Source organism: Coregonus clupeaformis, chromosome 20, assembly GCF_020615455.1.
Source record: "Coregonus clupeaformis isolate EN_2021a chromosome 20, ASM2061545v1, whole genome shotgun sequence".
NCBI lineage: Eukaryota > Metazoa > Chordata > Actinopteri > Salmoniformes > Salmonidae > Coregonus > Coregonus clupeaformis.
Window position 1 is genome coordinate 58,596,719 of NC_059211.1, and position 20,107 is coordinate 58,616,825.

General features: G+C 43.4%; 1 protein-coding gene across 9 annotated transcripts in view; it reads right to left on the reverse strand.

Annotated features, from left to right (window-relative positions):
• LOC121533944 (nucleoprotein TPR) overlaps positions 1 to 17,313 on the reverse strand; it is a 37,133-nt gene extending 19,820 nt beyond the window's left edge. For 7 of the 9 annotated variants that reach the window (XM_041840315.2, XM_041840322.2, XM_041840319.2 and 4 more), the window contains exons 1-27: positions 17,156 to 17,313; positions 16,060 to 16,164; positions 15,814 to 15,887; positions 14,286 to 14,382; positions 14,090 to 14,193; positions 13,795 to 13,959; positions 10,425 to 10,598; positions 10,112 to 10,199; positions 9,863 to 10,003; positions 9,492 to 9,598; positions 9,079 to 9,276; positions 6,451 to 6,558; positions 6,057 to 6,283; positions 5,663 to 5,826; positions 5,308 to 5,447; positions 4,865 to 5,013; positions 4,478 to 4,640; positions 4,185 to 4,319; positions 3,907 to 4,047; positions 3,541 to 3,715; positions 2,602 to 2,768; positions 1,927 to 2,079; positions 1,563 to 1,679; positions 1,088 to 1,291; positions 655 to 842; positions 361 to 508; positions 5 to 142 (exon numbers count right to left, since the gene is read on the reverse strand). In XM_041840315.2, the coding sequence (XP_041696249.1) occupies positions 5 to 142; positions 361 to 508; positions 655 to 842; positions 1,088 to 1,291; positions 1,563 to 1,679; positions 1,927 to 2,079; positions 2,602 to 2,768; positions 3,541 to 3,715; positions 3,907 to 4,047; positions 4,185 to 4,319; positions 4,478 to 4,640; positions 4,865 to 5,013; positions 5,308 to 5,447; positions 5,663 to 5,826; positions 6,057 to 6,283; positions 6,451 to 6,558; positions 9,079 to 9,276; positions 9,492 to 9,598; positions 9,863 to 10,003; positions 10,112 to 10,199; positions 10,425 to 10,598; positions 13,795 to 13,959; positions 14,090 to 14,193; positions 14,286 to 14,382; positions 15,814 to 15,887; positions 16,060 to 16,164; positions 17,156 to 17,306 (3,921 nt within the window). In that variant the 5' untranslated portion in view covers positions 17,307 to 17,313. The remainder of the gene's footprint in view (positions 1 to 4; positions 143 to 360; positions 509 to 654; positions 843 to 1,087; positions 1,292 to 1,562; positions 1,680 to 1,926; positions 2,080 to 2,601; positions 2,769 to 3,540; positions 3,716 to 3,906; positions 4,048 to 4,184; positions 4,320 to 4,477; positions 4,641 to 4,864; positions 5,014 to 5,307; positions 5,448 to 5,662; positions 5,827 to 6,056; positions 6,284 to 6,450; positions 6,559 to 9,078; positions 9,277 to 9,491; positions 9,599 to 9,862; positions 10,004 to 10,111; positions 10,200 to 10,424; positions 10,599 to 13,794; positions 13,960 to 14,089; positions 14,194 to 14,285; positions 14,383 to 15,813; positions 15,888 to 16,059; positions 16,165 to 17,155) is intronic. The other 2 variants (XM_041840323.2, XM_041840317.2) reach the window with 1 other exon arrangement.
• Between the last annotated feature and the right edge of the window lie 2,794 nt (positions 17,314 to 20,107).

The window sequence follows — 20,107 nt, forward strand, 5'->3', positions numbered from 1 at the left end:
TTACTTTAGCCTGTGTCTGCTGGAGCTCCTGTTCCATCCTCTCCTTCTCCTCCCTCAGCATCTTGTTGGTCTCCATCAGGACACTCATGGTCTCAGTCTTCTTCATCAGCTCATCGTGCTGAGCCAGGGTCTTAGCTGTCACCTGGGGTCAGGGTTAAAGGTCATAAGCAGCACTGATATTATATGATCATCTTGAACTGCCATTTCTCTAATCACCCACACGCTCTTCATTTATGAACAAAATCTGTTTTTCCACTCTCCATTGAAAGGGCGTTTTAGTCTAGGAATAGGCTTAACCTGTGTCCAGGAAACTAACCCATGAAGCCATAACTCATTGGCTGTCCATAGTGTCCAGCTCACCTGCATCCGCTCTCTCTCAGCACTAAGGCGCTCCTGTAGTTCTCTCAGCTCTCTCTCCAGGTGCTCCACTCTCAGCCTATGGCGAAGACTCTCTCCTTGGGCCACCTCGAATCGAGACTCCGCTATCTCCTTCTCCCGGCGCACAAACCTGCAGCACGACAGGGAGGGGACAGAGGATATGATGAGAGAAAAGGGTGTTGTAGGAGTGAAGTGATTGCGTGAATTTGGATTTAAATGGCAGACTTGCTCTAGCTCTGCTAATAGACAGAGAGGGGGGGAGAGAAAGACCATTACCTGAGTATCTCAAGGACCTGGTCCTGAGACTTGCCTTCCTCCGTGAGGGAGATGTTCAGAGGGCTCTCGTTGGCCTGGCGCTGCATGGTGGCGGCCATCTTGCTGCTCATGGTCTGAATCTGTTCATGGAGGAGACTGTTCTGCCTCTGCAGCTCCTCAGAACGAGACGTCACCTTAGACATCTCCTCCTGACAGAGAGAGTTCATGCACATTACAGCCTTGTGGTGTACACCAACTATGTAAACTGTACAACCCTTGCAAACGTGAGTGGCAGTTTACAATCACTAGCAAGCGTCCAACTACAACACAAGTGTAAAAATCTATTTTACACTATCACCATTTACACCTCTAACCATTTGCCACAAACACCATATCTATTATAAATAATATAAGCATCTCCTTTTACTGCAATCAATCGACTGCAACTACATACCTTGAGGATCCTCTCCTGTTCTTCCCAGGAGACTCTGGCCTCCAGCAGCTGAGCAGAGGCTCTCTGGGCCCTCTCCTCCAGCTGCTGTCTGAGCGTGGCTGCCTGCAGGGCCTGGGCCTTAGCTGCCTGGAGGGCTTCCACATCTGCAGCGTGGAGCATCATCTCACGCTCATACTTATCCTGTCCCTCCGACGCCAGCTTGGCCTGGGAGGTAGGAGAAGACCAGCATTACAGACAAGCTTTAGCTGACCTTCTAGCTGGAATGCAATACATAATGTAGTTGATATGGATGTATGAACCAGTATCATGGTTTACATGTACTTGGGTTAGAGACAATCAGGCTAGGTAACGCTCTATAGCAGGCATGTGGAAAACAAGGTAGCAAATAGCTTAGTCAGATATGCCATGTGAAAAGTTGGGACACCACTACAACAAGATAAGGGCCAATTAGCCACGGCCCACTTCTCCCTCTCACCTGCTCCTGGCTGTCCAGTATGGCCTGCTGTTCCTGGGCTGCTGCCACTGCCGCCCTCTGTAGCGCCTCCTGGTGGTCCGCCTGGACACTGCTTAGACTCCTTCTCAGCTCAGCCACCTGACACACACAGGGATAAGGAAAACAGGAATTTAGAAATTAAATGTGTTAATTTATTCAACATGGAACAATGGGGACCCCTGCATTGTGTGAACCCAGCACCTATGGTGTGCACTGGATGTGGTTAAATAATACTGAACGCTTCAGCTACCATTTGAGCTATACAGTGTGGAAATGTTCCCTTAATAGTCATAATAAAGTACTGCAAGGGCATAGATGTTTAGCAATGGTCCTCTCTGCTTCGTACCTGCTGCTCAACAGAAGCCAGGTCTTTAATCTTCTCCTCCTGAAGGCCCTGCTTCTCCTTCTCTGCCTCCAGGAGCTTTTTCTCCAGCTGACGGTGCTGCTCCTGGGCCTCCTTCACACGCTCCTCGATGGCAGACCGAGCCTGCTCTGTCACCTAGAGAGACGAGAGGGAGAGAGTGCGAGAGAGAGTTAGGGCTGTACCGTTTATGATACGGGTCTGAATAAGGGCATGAGGGATAGGGTTTGAGGACTAAAGTTGGAAGGTCATGCATGGTTGTCCTCATTTTAAAGGGACAGTGCGAGAAGAACTTGTGGATACCATTTGTATGTCTCTGCGTACAGTATGACGAAGTTAAAGGTCGTTTTGTGAGCCAATGCTAACAAGCATTAGCGCAATAACTGGAAGTCTACAGGTACGCTAGCATACCATACAATGGTATCCACGAGTTCATCTGACTCTGGGTAAGTAGAAAAACAGCTTAATTGCCAGAATCTTGCACTATCACTTTAAGAGCTTAGCGCACTGCTAAGAAGTAAGGGGCTCGGGTGGTATACTACTAAGGGTTTAGGGGCCAGGCTAGTATCCTACTAAGGGTTTAGGTGCCAGGCTAGTATCCTACTAAGGGGTTAGGGGCCAGGGAGGTACACTACGAAGGGGCCAGGGTGGAGTCCTGACCTGCTTCTCCTTGTCCAGGGACTCCTCTAGGCTCTGGGCCATGGCTCTGTACAGCTCCATGCTGGAGGTGGCTGTCCTCAGTTGCTCCGTCAGCTCCTCTGCCCGTGTCTCGGCCTGCCTCAGGCGGCCATGCAGATCCTCAGAGTCCCCTTCTGAAACCTGGAGACCTGGAGGGGTGGGGAGTTGAGAGGAGAAGACTGGTGAGGAGAGGTAAGGAGAGAAAGAGGTAAGTGCCAAAGACTGAGATCACAGCTGGCATGGGCAGCATAGAACGAAAATCCAGGAGAACCCTAATGAAACCTCCATAACACTGCTAATGGTGCATGCCCCAGAACAACACACCCTCCAGGACTGTTTCAGGGTTTTATTTAGCCTGTTTTACTACATTTCCTATAAAATGTCATAAGACAAACTAATGAAAGCATAGCTGTAGACACTGACCTGACCTATAGCTACATGGAAAACTAGGACACATCCCACAGCTTTAATAAGGAAACGTGCTAACAAACGTTTGAGCTATGAAACTAAATAAATACTGCACTCTGGCCCACAAAACCTATTTGTTGATTCATGACCGTGTTAGACAAAGCAAGGAAAGTGAACTTCAAAACGTGACGTATTTTTATTGGAATTTGCAGCTGTTGTTGGTAAGTAACGAATCTGCTAGCTTCTGACATTACTGCATCTTTAAGTCTGACATTTAGCTGTGACATTTGAAAAAGATCAGAGGCTATTTAAAGACAGGACAACAAACTGGGATTTAAAATAGTAATTGTGTAAGTGCCTGTGTATTGAAGAAAACTCCAACTGAGTACTATCCACATTCGAGCCATTCCAACATTCAGGCTATAAGAACTTCTATGAGTGGTTCCAGAACACTATGATGTCTCAGAAGGCAGTGAACCTGATGTGATTCTGTAACATTGTATGTACTCTTACCTCTGAGGCCCATGGGAGTCGACGGGGTGCTCAGGGACAGACGACCACCCTCTCCACTGCCCTGCTGCAGCCTGAGAGAGCTCACCTCCAGCTGGGCAGCACTCAGCTGATCCCTGGTCTTCTGGAGCAGGGCAATCTGGGTCTCCAGCTGCCTCTTGGCATCCATCAGTTGCAACTGGATGGGGAGAGGGGAGGAAGGGTTGATTTTATGTATAGGATGTAACAAATGCTTGAGTTTTGCTTTTTTGAAACAAGTCTCTTGGGGAAAAATGTATAAGTGTTATATTAGAGGAGAAAGATAGATAGAATCCAGGTAGAGTGGGGGGGGGGGTGGTTGGACCTGGGATGATTCTTGGATGGACTTACATCTTGGTTTCTGCTCAGCAGGTGGCGTTGCTCCACCTCGTGCTCCAGTCTCTTCTGCAGCTGGCCGATCTCTCTCTCCTGCTTCTCTATCTGGGCGTTCAGACGCTGCCTGGTATCTGTCTCGGAGCGCTCCAATGTGGCCTGGATGAGCACACCGGGAGGGGAACAGTTAAAACATGACACGAACGCAGAGAGAACAGTGCAGCCACCATTTTATGAGTGGTTAGTGTGAGATGTATCTATTGTCTTGAGATTGGTGTGTGTCTGTATGTGTGTACCTGTATGGTCTTGAGGTTGGTGAGCAGCATGTTCTGTCCTCGTTGTTGGGTCTGGATGGTCTCCTTCTCCTGGGTCAGTCTGGACTCCACTAGCTTCAGCATATCTCTCTCCTTCCTGAGGCTCTCAGCACGACCCTGGAGGAGGAAAACACTCAGCTCAACTAGACGTAATGCATGTATAGAAATTCGGAGCAAACCACTAACAAACACACATTACGAGAGTGAGAGTAAGTATTGTATTTTTTCTAACAATTAACAAAATACTTGGAACACACAAACATAGAGGTACACACCTCTGCCATGTTTAGTTTCTCCTGTGCAACCCTCAGGTCCTGGGTCATGGTGTGAACAGTCTGCTCACTCTTCTGGGCTGCAGCAGCCATCTTCTGTCCCTTCTCCATCAGAGAGGCAATCTCCTTCCTGTAGCTCTCCACATTATCCTGAAGCATCTCATACCTGGGGGGGCACGTCACCAGGCAGGTTCAGTAAGTTATCAAGCGAACTTTGCAAAATATTCTGAAATAACTTCATGTTCCCAAGTTCACAGAGAAAGATAAATGTCCAAAACACCTTCTGAAAAAAAACCCAGGGAATTTAGGGAAAGTTCCCAGAATTTTGCAACCCTAATCGTGTGCCATTGTGTTGAATAGTGACCTGAGAGTGCTGTGCAATGCTCTTACCTCTTGGAGGTAAACTCCAGTTGGGTGGATATCTTGGCGTTCTGGGATCTCTGCTCAGACACCTGCTCCTGTAGCTTCTCACTCTGCTCCGCCAGGGCCTTGACACTCTCAGCCCTCTCCCTCTTATAGGACGAGAACACCTCCTGCAACTAAAACACACAAAACAAGACGTTCCTTTAGATAAGAGTACTGCAACCATTTTGTGTAAACCTGATTGAAGGATATTGTTTGTGATCTATCATGGTGGTTTGGTGCAACAAAAAGGACAGAATGTTTGATGTATCAAGCAATGCTGTATACATGTACACTGATTTGCAGAGTACCGTTTTCAATATTAAAACAGTAGACGTTACAGAATTCCAGTAGTTAGTAGGTATATACTGCCCTCTAGTGACTAAGAAAACGTGTCAAACACACAAGCGCAGATGATTGTGGGGGCTCACCTGTCGGAGGGCTGCCTTGGCCTCCACCGCCTCGGTTGACTCTGTTGCCATAGTAATGATTCCAGTGGGCGTGGTGGGGGTGGCGGCCGGGGAGCGGCGAGGGGTGGAGGTCAAGGAGAACTCCTCGGCGGCTGCTGCACCTGAGACAAGGGGTCAAAAGATCAGTATGTAGGTGACATATACACATCCCAAAGTTCTCCACCGGGGCTGGACCTAAAATTACTTATGAACCTAAAGCCTGCACACGGTATATGCTGCTCCTGTGCTTTATTCATGCACCCACATATAGAACGTTTCTGCTACACTAGCCTCATCAGGACCTGAAGAAGGAAATGTGAATTAACCTGAACCCGACCTTGCTGAGGGAAGGTGACTCCGGTGGCCTGGGCCAGCAGCACTCGGTACATGTCTCTCTGCCTGACGATGGACTCAGCCAGCTGCATCTGGTGGCTCCGTTGCTCCCGCAGAGCCACTAGCTCTGCCTGGGCCTTCTCCAGACTGCACTCCAGCTCACTGCGCCTGGGGGGAGGGGAGAATAGAATTACCTTTATTTATCCACAGACAGAAACATTTTACTGAGACAGGGAAACCAAAGGGGAAGGTGGAGCAGGAGCTACCACCATATTGCTTATGCCCATCCAACAATGTCAGATCCACAAAAGTATCTAGTGTAATTGGACACTTATCTTGGGGGGTTGAAAGCAAAACAAATGATCGGCAAAAAATATGGACAATTAAGGATATCACACTTGGTGCCAGTGGTCTCTGCCTCCTCTCTCTCCTGTGCGTCGCTGAGCTCTCTGAGGGCCACCAGGAGGCGCTGGTTCTGCTGCTGAAGCTCCTCCACGCCACGGAATGTCACCAAGTGCTGCGTGATGACCTCCGATGTGCTGCTGATGTCAGCAGAGCTCACCTCCTCATCGTGGGCTACGTGGTTACCACGCGCCTCCTCCAGTTCAATGAGTAGGACACGGATCTGGTGGGTTAGGGTAGGGGTGAGGGGTGAAAAAGTTAATGATTATGTCCCAATTAAACCTTATACCTAAAACCCTCATTTTATGATCTACATTGTTATTGATTTTTCACACCTAATTCTATGACAATAGTGAGGTTATAAGACAGGATGTTCTGTTTGGGCCCCACCTGCTGCCCCATGTCTGCAAGCTGCACCTCAGACCTCTGGTTGTCTCTCTCCAGGACAGAAGAGCGCTTGTTGGCCTCATCAGTCACCTTCTGCAGACGGTGCACCTCCTGAAACACACAGTAACTACTTATAAGTCCACTAAATGGTTTCTGCCACACTATAAGTGCACATCATAGGCAAGTGCAGTGCAGTTCACGAATAGCAACCAAAGCAAGCGGTACTGGAGCATCAAGTCCGACACCAACAGGCTCCTGAACAGCTTCTATCCCCAAGCCATAAGACTGCTAAATAGCTAACAAAATGTCTACACACTATCTGCATTGACCAATCCATTTTATTTTTGCACTGTCTATGCACATTCTACACACACTTCATTTGCTCACACACACACACACACACACACACAGACACACAACACGCACACACATTCATACTGACTCTACACACACACACAATCATCATACACGCTGCTGCTACACTGTTTATCATATATCCTGATGCCTAGTCACCTTACCCCTATACACATCTACCTCTATCACTCCAGTTTCCCTGCACATTGTAAATATGGTATTGGCACTGACCCTGGAACTGACCGTGTGTGTGTGTGTGTGTGTATATATATATATATATATATATATATATATATATATATATATATATATATATTTGAGATTCTTCAAATAGCCACCCTTGATGACAGCTTTGCACACTCTTGGCATGCTCTCAACGAGCATCATGAGAGTCACCTGGAATGCATTTCAATTAAGAGGTGTTCCTTCTTAAAAGTTAATTTGTGGAATTTCTTTCCTTCTTAATGCGTTTGAGCCAATCAGTTATGTTGTGAAAAGGTAGGGGGGTATACAGAAGACAGCCCTGTTTGGTAAAAGACCAAGTCCATATTATGGCAAGAACAGCTCAAATAAGCAAAGCGAACGACAGTCCATCATTACTTTAAGACATGAAGGTCGAAGGTCAGTCAATCCAGAACATTTAAATTAGTTTCTTCAAGTGCAGTCGCAAAAACCATCAAGCGCTATGATGAAACTGGCTCTCATGAAGACCGCCACAGGAAAGGAAGACCCAGAGTAACCTCTGCTGCAGAGGATAAGTTCATTAGCGTTACCAGCCTCAGAAATTCCAGCCCAAATAAACACTTCAGAGTTCAAGTAACAGACACATCTCAACATCAACTGTTCAGAGGGGACTGTGTGAATCAGGCCTTCATGGTCGAATTGCTGCAAAGAAACCACTACTAAAGGACACCAATAAGAAGAGGAGACTTGCTTGGGCCAAAAAACACGAGCATGGACATTAGACCGGTGGAAATGTGTCCTTTGGTCTGGAGTCCAAATGTGAGATTTTTGGTTCCAACCGCCGTGTCTTTGTGAGACGCAGTGTAGGTGAACAGATGATCTCCACATGTGTATTTCCCACCGTGAAGCATGGAGGTGGTGGTGTGGGGGTGCTTTGCTGGTGACACTGTCTGTGATTTATTTAGAATTCAAGGCACACTTAACCAGCATGGCTACCAAAGCATTCTGCAGCGATACGCCATCCCATCTGGTTTGTGCTTAGTGGGACTATCATTTGTTTTTCAACAGGACAATGACCCAACACACCTCCAAGCTGTGTAAGGGCTATTTGACCAAGAAGGAGAGTGATTGAGTGCTGCATCAGATGACCTGGCCTCCACAATCACCTGACCTCTCACCAATTGAGATGGTTTGGGATGAGTTGGATGGCAGAGTGAAGGAAAAGCAGCTTTTTTTGGTTAAAACATGATTCCATGTGTTATTTCATAGTTTTAATGTCTACAAGGTAGAAAATAGGTGTGTCCAAACTTGACTAGTACTGTATGTATTCATGCATATATCACTTACACGTGTTCTTATTTTTATTTTTCGTACTAGACTTTTTAAAATTAATTTGTTATAGTATTACTGCATTGTAGGGAAAGAGCAAGCAAGAAAGGCATTTCACATGACAGAAACTAACTAAAATACAATGCAGTGTAGTTCACCAACACCAACACATTTATTTTCACTTACTCTGGACATGCTCCATTGATATTAAGTGTTCACACAGGATTTGGGATTGTGTTCAATCCATTTTATCATGTCACTCTGGGAGCCAGAAAGTCTGAAGGAACCACTGTTCGTTATCTTAGAATGAGTTCTAGAGGGACTGTCCCATCTGGGGTGCCGGCTGGTACCATCTCGGTTGGGAGGGTATTCCAGTGATGGTTGCCAGATGTTGGTTAAAACTTGTTTATCTTGAAGTATATAAATTGAGAGGTCTCTTTGTCTCTCATTCTGATAGCAAGAGGCAACTCACTTGCAGCTTGTTATGTTGAATCCGGTGCCGTATAATTAAATACATTGTATCAAATCTCCATCTTAGAGTTTATTTTATTCTTGCATTCTGACTTCCTTAATACCAGAGAAACTCATCATATCATCCATGCTACAGTTTAGTGCAGTTCAGAACCATCCCAAGCCATTGCATTTATCAGGAGTTGACTGGATTGGTTTCTAATTATCCTCACATATCCTCAGATGTTTAACTAACACAGGTCTCTTGGTACTCTGTATGCCAATAATAAAATGCACAAACTCAAACCCACACACCTTAACTGCCTGTTCCAGCTTTGCTGACAGGCTGGCCACAGATTTCAGCATGCGCTCATGCTCATCCCTCTGGCGTTTGAGAATGGGACCCTTAGCCTCCACCTCCTGCACTATGTCATCCAGGTACTTATTCACCCGCTTGTTCTCCACACGCTCCAGCTGTAGTGCCTCCTGGGTCTCCACATACGCTGTGTACAACTGGAGAGAAGATAGAGGTCGCTCAAACAGTTATACAGTCCCACCCTCACCATTGGTACTATAAGCATTGTATTTTAATATAACAGTTTTCTTAGCAAAGTCAATCTCTGCAGATTACTTCTGTAAATGTTAAGTAAATATGTGACATGACAATGTTTAAATATGTGACATAGAAGAGTCCTCTGTCACCAAAGCAGTGCAACTGCGGTGGTTACCTCAGTCAGCTTCATGCCAGGTTTGACTATCTTGGCCACGGCGGCTGCAGTCGGGGACATGGTTGTAATCGTTTCCTCTGACAGCACTGAGGCTGCACCGGCAGGGCCTGGACACACACAACCATGCACAGGGTCAAAGTTCATCCTCCATTTCGAACTGAAGTCTCCAGAGCGTGATCAAAGAAGCAACATCAACCTAATACAAATCAGTCAGTGGACAGTTTATATTAGCCATCTAATGCACATTCAAATACAATCAAACCTGCTGGTAATTATGTTAATTCTGAGAGACATTGTCCGAAATAAAGCCATTTTACAGTCCAGTCAATTGTTCAGTAGAACCAGGCAAGAAATTGTGTCTAAGGCCTGACCTCTGAGCTTGGTGTCGGACAGCAGTTCGTTGGCATTCTCCAGTTCTTTCTCCAGACTGGAGATCCTCTCCTTCAGCTCAGCAGCCTCCTTGTCCCGACAGCCATCCATCTCCTGCAACCTCACCTCCAGGGCCTTGTTCGCTGTAGAGCGGAAAGGAGAGGATAAAGGTAGCCTACTTGTCACAAGCAAACCAAGTGCCCGTGTTTGAAGGTTTTGCATTGAGATGGTGTCTGTCTGGTCTCTCTCACCCTCTCCAGCATCCTTCAGCAGTTTGTGCAGCTCCTCTACAGCCCCACTCAATTCCTCACTCTTGGACTCAGAGTCTGCAGCAGCTCCCTGGGAAGACAAGGTAACGGGTTGTTGGCCAGTGTTGGGAAAGGAACAATGCACTTACCACAAAAATGTAGCATGAACCAGTTAACTAAAATGTTCACCAAAAGCTTACCTACAAAAAAGGCAACAAAAAAAAACCATCAAGATAGCAATGACGACCGCCTTTATTAGGAGAGCTATGGACTATCCATTGGAATTCAAAACAAATCAAAGACTTGTTCTACATACCTTGTACAAGTTGGAGAGCTTTATGTTGGCATTCAGCTCGTTTCTAAACTTCTCCTCCATGCTAGCCTGCTGCTCCTTATCCTCTTTCAGTTTGTTGATTATGTCTTCAGCCTGCTTCTGAAGGCTTTCATTTGAAGTCTTCAAACTGGTCACTTGGTCCTGGACTCTGTTCAACTACATAAAAAATAAAAAAACTATCATGTTGACACAGTACTGGGAGAGGAGCCAGTCAGGTAATAGTTTGGAGACATTCACATACACTACTAGTCAAAGGTTTTAGAACACCTACTCATTCAAGGGTTTTCCTTAATTTTTTTAATTATTTTCTACATTGTAGAATAATAGTGAAGACATCAAATCTATGAAATAAAACATGGAATCTTGTAGTAAAAAATCAAAGTATATTTTATATTTGAGAATCTTCAAATAGCCACCCTTTGCCTTGATGACAGCTTTGGACTCTTTTTCAACCAGCTTCACATGGAATGCTTTTCCAACAGTCTTGAAGGAGTCCCCACATATGCTGAGCACTTGTTGGCTGCTTTTCCTTCACTCTGCCATCCAACTCATCCCAAATAATCTCAATTTGGTTGAGGTCGGGGGATTCTGGAGGCCAGGTCATCTGATACAGCACTCCATCACTCTCCTTCTTGGTAAAATAGCCCTTACACCGCCTGGAGGTGTGTTGGGTCATTGTCCTGATGAAAAACAAATGATAGTCCCACAAAGCCCAAACCAGATGGGATGGCGTATCACTGCAGAATGCTGTTGTAGCCATGCTGGTTAAGTGTGCCTTGAATTCTAAATAAATCACAGACAGTGTCACCAGCAAAGCACCCCCACACCATAACACCTCCTCCTCCATGCTTCACGGTGGGAAATACACATGCGGAGATCATCCGTTCGCCCACCGGTCTAATGTCCATTGCTCATGTTCCTTGGCCCAAGCAAGTCTCTCCTTCTTATTGGTGTCCTTTAGTAGTGGTTTCTTTGCAGAAATTCGACCATGAAGGCCTGATTCACACAGTCTCCTCTGAACAGTTGATGTTGAGATGTCTTCAACTTAACTCTGAAGCATTTATTTGGGCTGCAATTTCTGAGGCTAGTAACTCTAATGAACTTATCCTCTGCAGCAAAGGTAACTCTGGGTCTCCCATTCGTGTGGCGGTCCTCATGAGAGCCAGTTTCATCATAGCACTTGATGGTTTTTGCGACTGCACTTGAAGAAACTAATGGAAATGTTCTGTAAGTAATGATGGACTGTCGTTTCTCTTTGCTTATTTGAGCTGTTCTTGCCATAATATCGACTTGGTATTTTACCAAATAGGGCTACAGTGAGGGAAAAAAGTATTTGATCCCCTGCTGATTTTGTACGTTTGCCCACTGACAAAGAAATAATCAGTCTATAATTTTAATGGTAGGTTTATTTGAACAGTGAGAGACAGAATAACAACAAAAAAATCCAGAAAAACACATGTCAACAATGTTATAAATTGATTTGCATTTTAATGAGGGAAATAATTATTTGACCCCCTCTCAATTAGAAAGATTTCTGGCTCCCAGGTGTCTTTTATACAGGTAACGAGCTGAGAATAGGAGCACACTCTTAAAGGGAGTGCTCCTAATCTCAGTTTGTTACCTGTATAAAAGACACCCGTCCACAGAAGCAATCAATCAATCAGATTCCAAACTCTCCACCATGGCCAAGACCAAAGAGCTCTCCAAGGATGTCAGGGACAAGATTGTAGACCTACACAAGGCTGGAATGGGCTATAAGACCATCGCCAAGCAGCTTGGTGAGAAGGTGACAACAGTTGGTGCGATTATTCGCAAATGGAAGAAACACAAAAGAACTGTCAATCTCCCTCGGCCTGGGGCTCCATGCAAGATCTCACCTCGTGGAGTTGCAATGATCATGAGAACGGTGAGGAATCAGCCCAGAACTACACAGGAGGATCTTGTCAATGATCTCAAGGCAGCTGGGACCATAGTCACCAAGAAAACAATTGGTAACACACTACGCCGTGAAGGACTGAAATCCTGCAGCGCCCGCAAGGTCCTGCTGCTCAAGAAAGCACATATACATGCCTGTCTGAAGTTTGCCTATGAACATCTGAATGATTCAGAGGAGAACTGGGTGAAAGTGTTGTGGTCAGATCAGACCAAAATGGAGCTATTTGGCATCAACTCAACTCGCCGTGTTTGGAGGAGGAGGAATGCTGCCTATGACCCCAAGAACACCATCCCCAATGTCAAACATGGAGGTGGAAACATTATGCTTTGGGGGTGTTTTTCTGCTAAGGGGACAGGACAACTTCACCACATCAAAGGGACGATGGACGGGGCCATATACTGTCAAATCTTGGGTGAGAACCTCCTTCTCTCAGCCAGGGCATTGAAAATGGGTTGTGGATGGGTATTCCAGCATGACAATTACCCAAAACACATGGCCAAGGCAACAAAGGAGTGGCTCAAGAAGAAGCACATTAAGGTCCTGGAGTGGCCTAGCCAGTCTCCAGACCTTAATCCCATAGAAAATCTGTGGAGGGAGCTGAAGGTTCGAGTTGCCAAATGTCAGCCTTGAAACCTTAATGACTTGGAGAAGATCTGCAAAGAGGAGTGGGACAAAATCCCTCCTGAGATGTGTGCAAACCTGGTGGCCAACTACAAGAAACGTCTGACCTCTGTGATTGCCAACAAGGGTTTTGCCACCAAGTACTAAGTCATGTTTTGCAGAGGGGTCAAATACTTATTTCCCTCATTAAAAATGCAAATCAATCTATAACATTTTTTACATGCATTTTTCTGGATTTTTTTGTTGTTATTCTGTCTCTTACTGTTCAAATAAACCTACCATTAAAATTATAGACTGATCATGTCTTTGTCAGTGGGCAAACGTACAAAATCAGCAGGGGATCAAATAGTTTTTTCCCCTCACTCCATCTTCTGTATACCCCCTACCTTGTCACAACACAACTGATTGGCTCAAACGCATTAAGAAGGAAAGAAATTCCACAAATTAACTTTTAAGAAGGCACACCTGTTAATTGAAATGCATTCCAGGTGACTACCTGGTTGAGAAAATGCCAAGAGTGTGCAAAGCTGTAATCAAGGCAAAGGGTGGCTATTTTGATTTGTTTAACACTTTTTGGGTTACTACATGATTCCATGTGTTATTTCATAGTTTTGATGTCTTCACTATTATTCTACAATGTAGAAAATAGTAAAAATAAAGAAAACCCCTTGAATGAGTAGGTGTTCTAAAACTTTTGACCGGTAGTGTATCAAAAACATACTCAATAGATGAATATGAAAACCAGAATGTACAGCTATAAAATATGTTGTTGTTTTTTAACTGTCATGGCCTTACCTCATCCTCTTTGTTCTCCAGGCTGCACTTCAGCTCCAGGATCTTGTTGCCCTTCTGGCGTGACAGGGCCAGTAGCTCCTCACTCTTAGCCTTGAGCTCTGCGTTCAGCCAGGCCGTCTGGCCTTGCAATAGCTCCTTCTCCTGCTCCATACGCTTCTCACGGTACTGGAGGGAACCGGCACAACAGCGTAGATTACACATGATGTATACATGCATCAGATCATTTCAACACCTTCCTTGAGAGCCGGGTCCTATTCAAGTGGCCACAAGTTACAGAGCGTTCAAATAGGCTCACCTTGATGTTGACCTCTGTGGATTCAAGCTCGTCCAACTTGAGCTGCAGCACCATCTTTGAGGCATTGACTTCCGCCACTTTGTCATTGAGGCGCTGCAGGTCCTCTGATGAGAAAATTAATCCAATAGACATTAGATCAAGTGTATGTGTGTGTTTGTTTGCTTGTTTGTATCTCTCCACATAGATTCATCCATACCACTCAGATAGTCCACTTCCTGGGATCTCCTCTCCAGTGTACGCACAAGCTCCCGCTTCTCTGCCTCCAGTTCATTTTTGGCTTTACAGAGCTGGGCCTATAATAAAGATGTTTAAGTCAATGTCAAATAAGGTGTCAACACGAACCTAAGGCTGGGTGATATGGCCTAAAAATGATATGTGGATTTTTTTCAAACTTATGGACGATTCAATATATATATATATATGTCTATATATCAATCGTTTTAATGTTCTCTAAATAAGCTTTGTTATACAATGAAAGGTCAAATACACTGCATTTCAAACAGTCAGCAATAATCTAATGAATTCAGGGCTTGTGAAATGATACATAGCCTAAATATAAGCCTTCCACCTCCATAAGACCCACTAATCATTTAAGTATTTTATCAAAATATTTTAACCTGATTTTTTATTTTATTTTTTATAATCACTGATCTGGCTTACAAGTCTATGAAAATGCCTTTTTTGTTACAAATTCCACCAGAACCATGGATAATGCACATTCACTAATAATGACTAACTTCTTGTAGCAGGCATTATAGAAAATGAACACAGGTTTCATAAACAATCTCTCTAGCACAAGCCCACGTGCTAGTGAGTAGCCAGCTAATCTTTATAGTTCAAGTTTAGCCACCTTGGATCTATTTGCTAGCTAACAAGGCAGAAAAGTTGAATTGTTATGAATACACCCTTCTGTCCGTCTCCAACTGTTTGAACAGCATGTTAGCCTGTCCACTTTGTTCAGATGTTAAAATCAAGCGGCCTACCTTATTTCTCAGAATGAGAACAAGTTACCAATTCCTTATATAATTATGTTTTATGCTTATTGCACATTTATAAAAACAGACTAGACAGCTAGTCATCTTTGGCTAAAATGCCGCAATGCCGTGCTTGACAAAAAATTTAAATTAATTTCCAAAGGGTATTGTTAGAAATGTTAACTTATCCTCTATTACAGTAAAATAATGTCTCAACGTGTTTGGGTATCCATATGACCAATTCTGTTGAACCAAACCACAAACAGCGATTTGAAAATGCTTGTCAGAGAGGAAGAAGTGATCTCTCATCTTTGTTTTTGTGAGTGGCAGGGGGAGGGGCTTGGTCAGTGTGTGTGTGTGTGTGTAAACAGAGAGGAAGGGACGAACAGAGAGGTTTCACTCTCACCAAAATATGTCCAAAATAAGCCCAATGCGATTCTATGGACATAAGCTTGCCGCCTTTGGGACAACGACTCCCCTTGTTCGGGCGGAGACATGAGCATCTCGTCATTATAGCCAGATCTCTGGTGCAAACGGGAAGGTGCACACAGCACAGAAGGTGCGAAGGAGACTTGACCAAAAAGATAACATGAGAACAAGTGGAGATAAACGCTTATAAAAACTTGATTCTTGCAATACAGGTATTTGGAATATGGTGCAAAAACAAATTTCAATAAATCTAATTAATTTGATATATCGCCCAGCCCTACACAAACCGTTAAAGAGGTGACAAGACCATGAGGCTCTCACCTGTTCAGATGTCAACTTCTCTTGGTTGATTTCATACTCTTTATTCTTTTCCCGTACACTCTTGAGTTCTTCATCTGTAGAAAAAAATAGCAATTTCATTAATGGTGGATTATTGGGTAGGATTTCGACCACTTGGTGACGGTAATGCACCTTAAAGTTAGTCGCCAACCGCCATATAAAAACCACAGAAGAAGAAGAAAAAGGTAATGTCAGTAAATAGCGAATGAAGTAGCTAGTTCCACTTACCGATCTTGGTGAACTCCTCTCGGAGTTTGTGGTGCTGTTCAGTCTGGGTCACAAACTGTTCCTGACTGTGTTCAAGACGTTGCACTTTCTCAAAGAACTGTTGTTCTACAAGAGTGACAACAACATGTTAACTTGGCTGATCTTGTCTTGAAGGCGAAATGATAAATCAAAGTAGTTTAATAAAGTTAGCTGGGAGTAACGTTATAGTTCGTTTGTTGAGAACTTCTCTAACGTCAGCCAGTGAACTAGCTAATTAGCTTAACAATTTAGGCATGGCTGATGAACAATGTTGGCTAGCTACCCTAGCTAGCTAACTATTTTTTGTATCCATCACATCACTATGCCTTGTAGCTAACTAGCTAACAAACAGTTGTCGATGCTGCCGGCAATGGCCATCCACGTTATCTGAGCTAACTAACGTATACTGTCAAATATTTGCATAAGTAAACCTCATTTTTCTGCGATACCAAATATTTTTTTTACTAAACCAAGATAGACCACAGCCCGACGTTTCAAATGGGAACAAAGTCATTGTGGGCAGAACCAGCATGGAGGTGGGCAGAGCCAAGCACGAACTAGCGAGATCCTATTGGCGCGTTCTAGCATGCATGCGCATATTTCCGTTAGGGAACGCCTACTCTGAAGTGCGCGTGTACAATAACTCAATTTGCCTTTGCACTCCTTCTAAACAAGGCAATTTGTCAATTTTATTTTGGCAAAGAGTAAAGTCTACAAAACGTAGTCCACTCTGTTCGTAACATATTCTAGTTTTGGGAACAGAAACTTGTATTGGAATCAAATGTTTCATCGATTAGAAAATTAGTTAAATTAATTAGTTAAATTAAACATAATATCGGCCAAAATCCAACTCGTTCCATCTTCTCTCACTGCAGGCAACTGTGCTTCCTCTCACTACCATATTTGGCAGTGAGTGGAAACGCCAAGCGGATGCATCACATTTATACATCCGGTGAAATATCTGTCTCATTGTTCTATCTGCGATACTGTCTTTAGCTAGCTACGTAGCATAACTAACGTTAGCTAGCTAGCTGGGACTGTACACAACATTACAATGACTTATTCGGCTATAACTTACCGCTATCGACTCTAAATTGCTCCTGGTGTGACTTGAGGGAATCTATTTCATATTGCAGATCAGAGAATAACTTCTCTAGTTTATTTTGAACAGCTTTTGGGAGCTTCGCTAGCTCAGCGCGCTCCAGCGCTTGCAGTAACACTGCCGCCATTTTTCACCCTCACTTCCTCTGTTCTGAGCAGGCGCAGTGATGACTTGTTCGCTCACAGCGTGGTGTATGATGGGAAAAGTAATCTTTACAAACAATTTTAGGACCTAAACAAAGACAGTAGAAATTATGTGACCTAGATATGCTTCCACTAACACATTAACGTACTTCTGCACTACTTAGAATATGACTGGTGAATGTAACTTTAAAGTCCTGATTGAAAGTGCACTTCAGTCCAGCAAAGGGTATTATCTGAGTCTTTGAAATCAGCGCTGAATGTTTTCAGCTCATGGTTTCATGACTTTGATTTTCATTAACCAACTATCATTATTAACAAACAGTTCTATTGTATTGCATTACTAGTACAATCTCTAAATTGGAGAGCCAGGATTAAGTTGTGTGGTCCTCTGTAGCTCAGCTGGTAGAGCACGGCGCTTGTAACGCCAAGGTAGTGGGTTCGATCCCCGGGACCACCCATACACAAAAATGTATGCACGCATGACTGTAAGTCGCTTTGGATAAAAGCGTCTGCTAAATGGCATATTTATTTAAGTCCAATACAATATAACTCACCTGTTACATTTCCCCCAGTTTACAGTGACTTTAAGTAAGGAGCTGCTCTTAAATAAACCATGGGAGTTATGTAAAATGGACTATGAGTTCATATCTTGTAATTGACAAATTTTCACAAAGAGATAAATAATGGCTGGAATGGAGTTACTGGAATGGTATCAAACACATGTGTGTCCATTCACTCCATTCCAGCCATTATTATGAACCGTCCTCCCCTCAGCAGCCTCCACTGCTCTACTGGGATATGCAGGGTCAGACTTAGTGTAAAGTCCTGGATCCTTGGAGAGAGTATAGGTGCTCTATAGTGAAAGTTATACACAGGGGAATTGTTGTGAAGAGAAAAAAATTGACTGGACATTTAAACTTTAAGAGAGGTTAGACTTTTATGTATTATTTGGGGGTCTTCAAATCACAGTTACATTTGGTTATCAACTAAAATCAGCCTGCATTTCAAATCTACAGTTAATCAGAGCGCAACAATAAGCAAAACACACAAACAACCTGTGGTGAGCAAACAGGCATGTATTCTGAGATAAATAAGAGATATTGGGATCCAGATTAGATGGGTAAACGGTTTCAGATACTGTAGTTGTCTCCTATTTAGCTTTCAAACATGATTTACTATACAGTTTAACAGTGGTTTGTTATACAAAGGGGTGGCTGGCAACATAACATATACAGTGGTTCAAAATTGCTATCTTCATTAGCAAGAGGCACTAGCATTAGCATAATCACCAACTAATTGACAAATTACTAACAATGTTATTATTGTAGGCCTATGTTTAGTTCAAGAGCTTTTGAAGACCTAAATCCAAATAGTATTTGGCTCTTTACATGATGTGAAAGTGACTTTAGTAAGCGTTGACGTAGAAACACTTTTTTTATGAGTACATTTATACAGAGCAAAGAGTAAAACCAGAGATGTGAAGCTGATGAGAACGTCCAGAAACCCAATACGAGCTTTGTCATTGTCTGAAAAGAGAGGAGAATGATGTTACAAGGACCACATGGTAAAGGGGCATGATGTCAGAAATGAATGCTGTACTGGAGGTTGGTCTAGTGGTCAACACAGTCGCCTCCAGATTACACATACCCCCCAACAGTGGGTTCACATAAAGTTTGTATTAATTCAAAAGTTTATCATTGTGATCATTCTCTAACTTGAGATTTGCGTTCACATCTTTGCATTCACATTGCAATGTTTAGAAAGGAACCAAGATCTTTTGCCAAGCCATTCCATCAGAACCTGTTATCGGACAGCTAATAGATTGCATTTAGTTAAAAGAGGACACATAATCATTGTATTCAGAAGATAATATTAACATGTAAATATTATTGGTAACAGAATAAATAGCAGAAGAATAACTTCAGATTAAATAATACTGTCATTGAAAATTGTAAACCCAATTTAGGCTACAGCCCCTTTAAGAGCTAGCATTGATTTTGTACCAAATACACTATATATACAAAAGTATGTGGACACCCCTTCAAATTAGTGGATTCGGCTATTTCAGCCACACCCGTTGCTGACAAGTGTATAAAATCGAGCACACCACCATGCAATCACCATAGACAAACATTGGTAGTATCAGGATCACAGTGTCACAGAGGTATCAGGAGATTTTAAAGATTTTGCCTATGAAAAGACTTAGCGCTATAGGATGAAAGGAAATGAAAACATTTATACTAAAGTGTGGCAGCCATAAAGGTAAGGCGAGTAAGGGGAAACAGTACTGTTTTTGCCTATATGTAAGCTTATTGCATGGAGAAATGTGAGTTGTGTATCTGAGCAGAAAGTTGGGCAATGATGTGGAAACTGTTTATTTGCAATATTAATTCTTCCTTTGTAATGTTTTTGTTGTTATTATTATTGTAGGTTACTAGAGGCCTATGTTTTCTGATTATGTTGATGTCCCTCCTATAGCTCAGTTGGTAGAGCACGGCGCTTGCAACACCAGAGGTGTGGGTTCGATTCCCACGGGGGGCCAGTATGAAAAATGTATGCACTCACTAAGGATAAGAGCGTCTGCTAAATGACTCAAATGTATATGTAAAAAAAAATTATAACCATGATGGATTTACCCCTTGAACTTGTACAACTGCTTGTGTTTGATATCTATCAATTATATATATATATATATACACAACCAGTCAAAAGTTTGGACACACCTACTCATTCAAGGGTTTTTCTTTAATTTTACAATTTTTTACATTGTAGAATAATAGTGAAG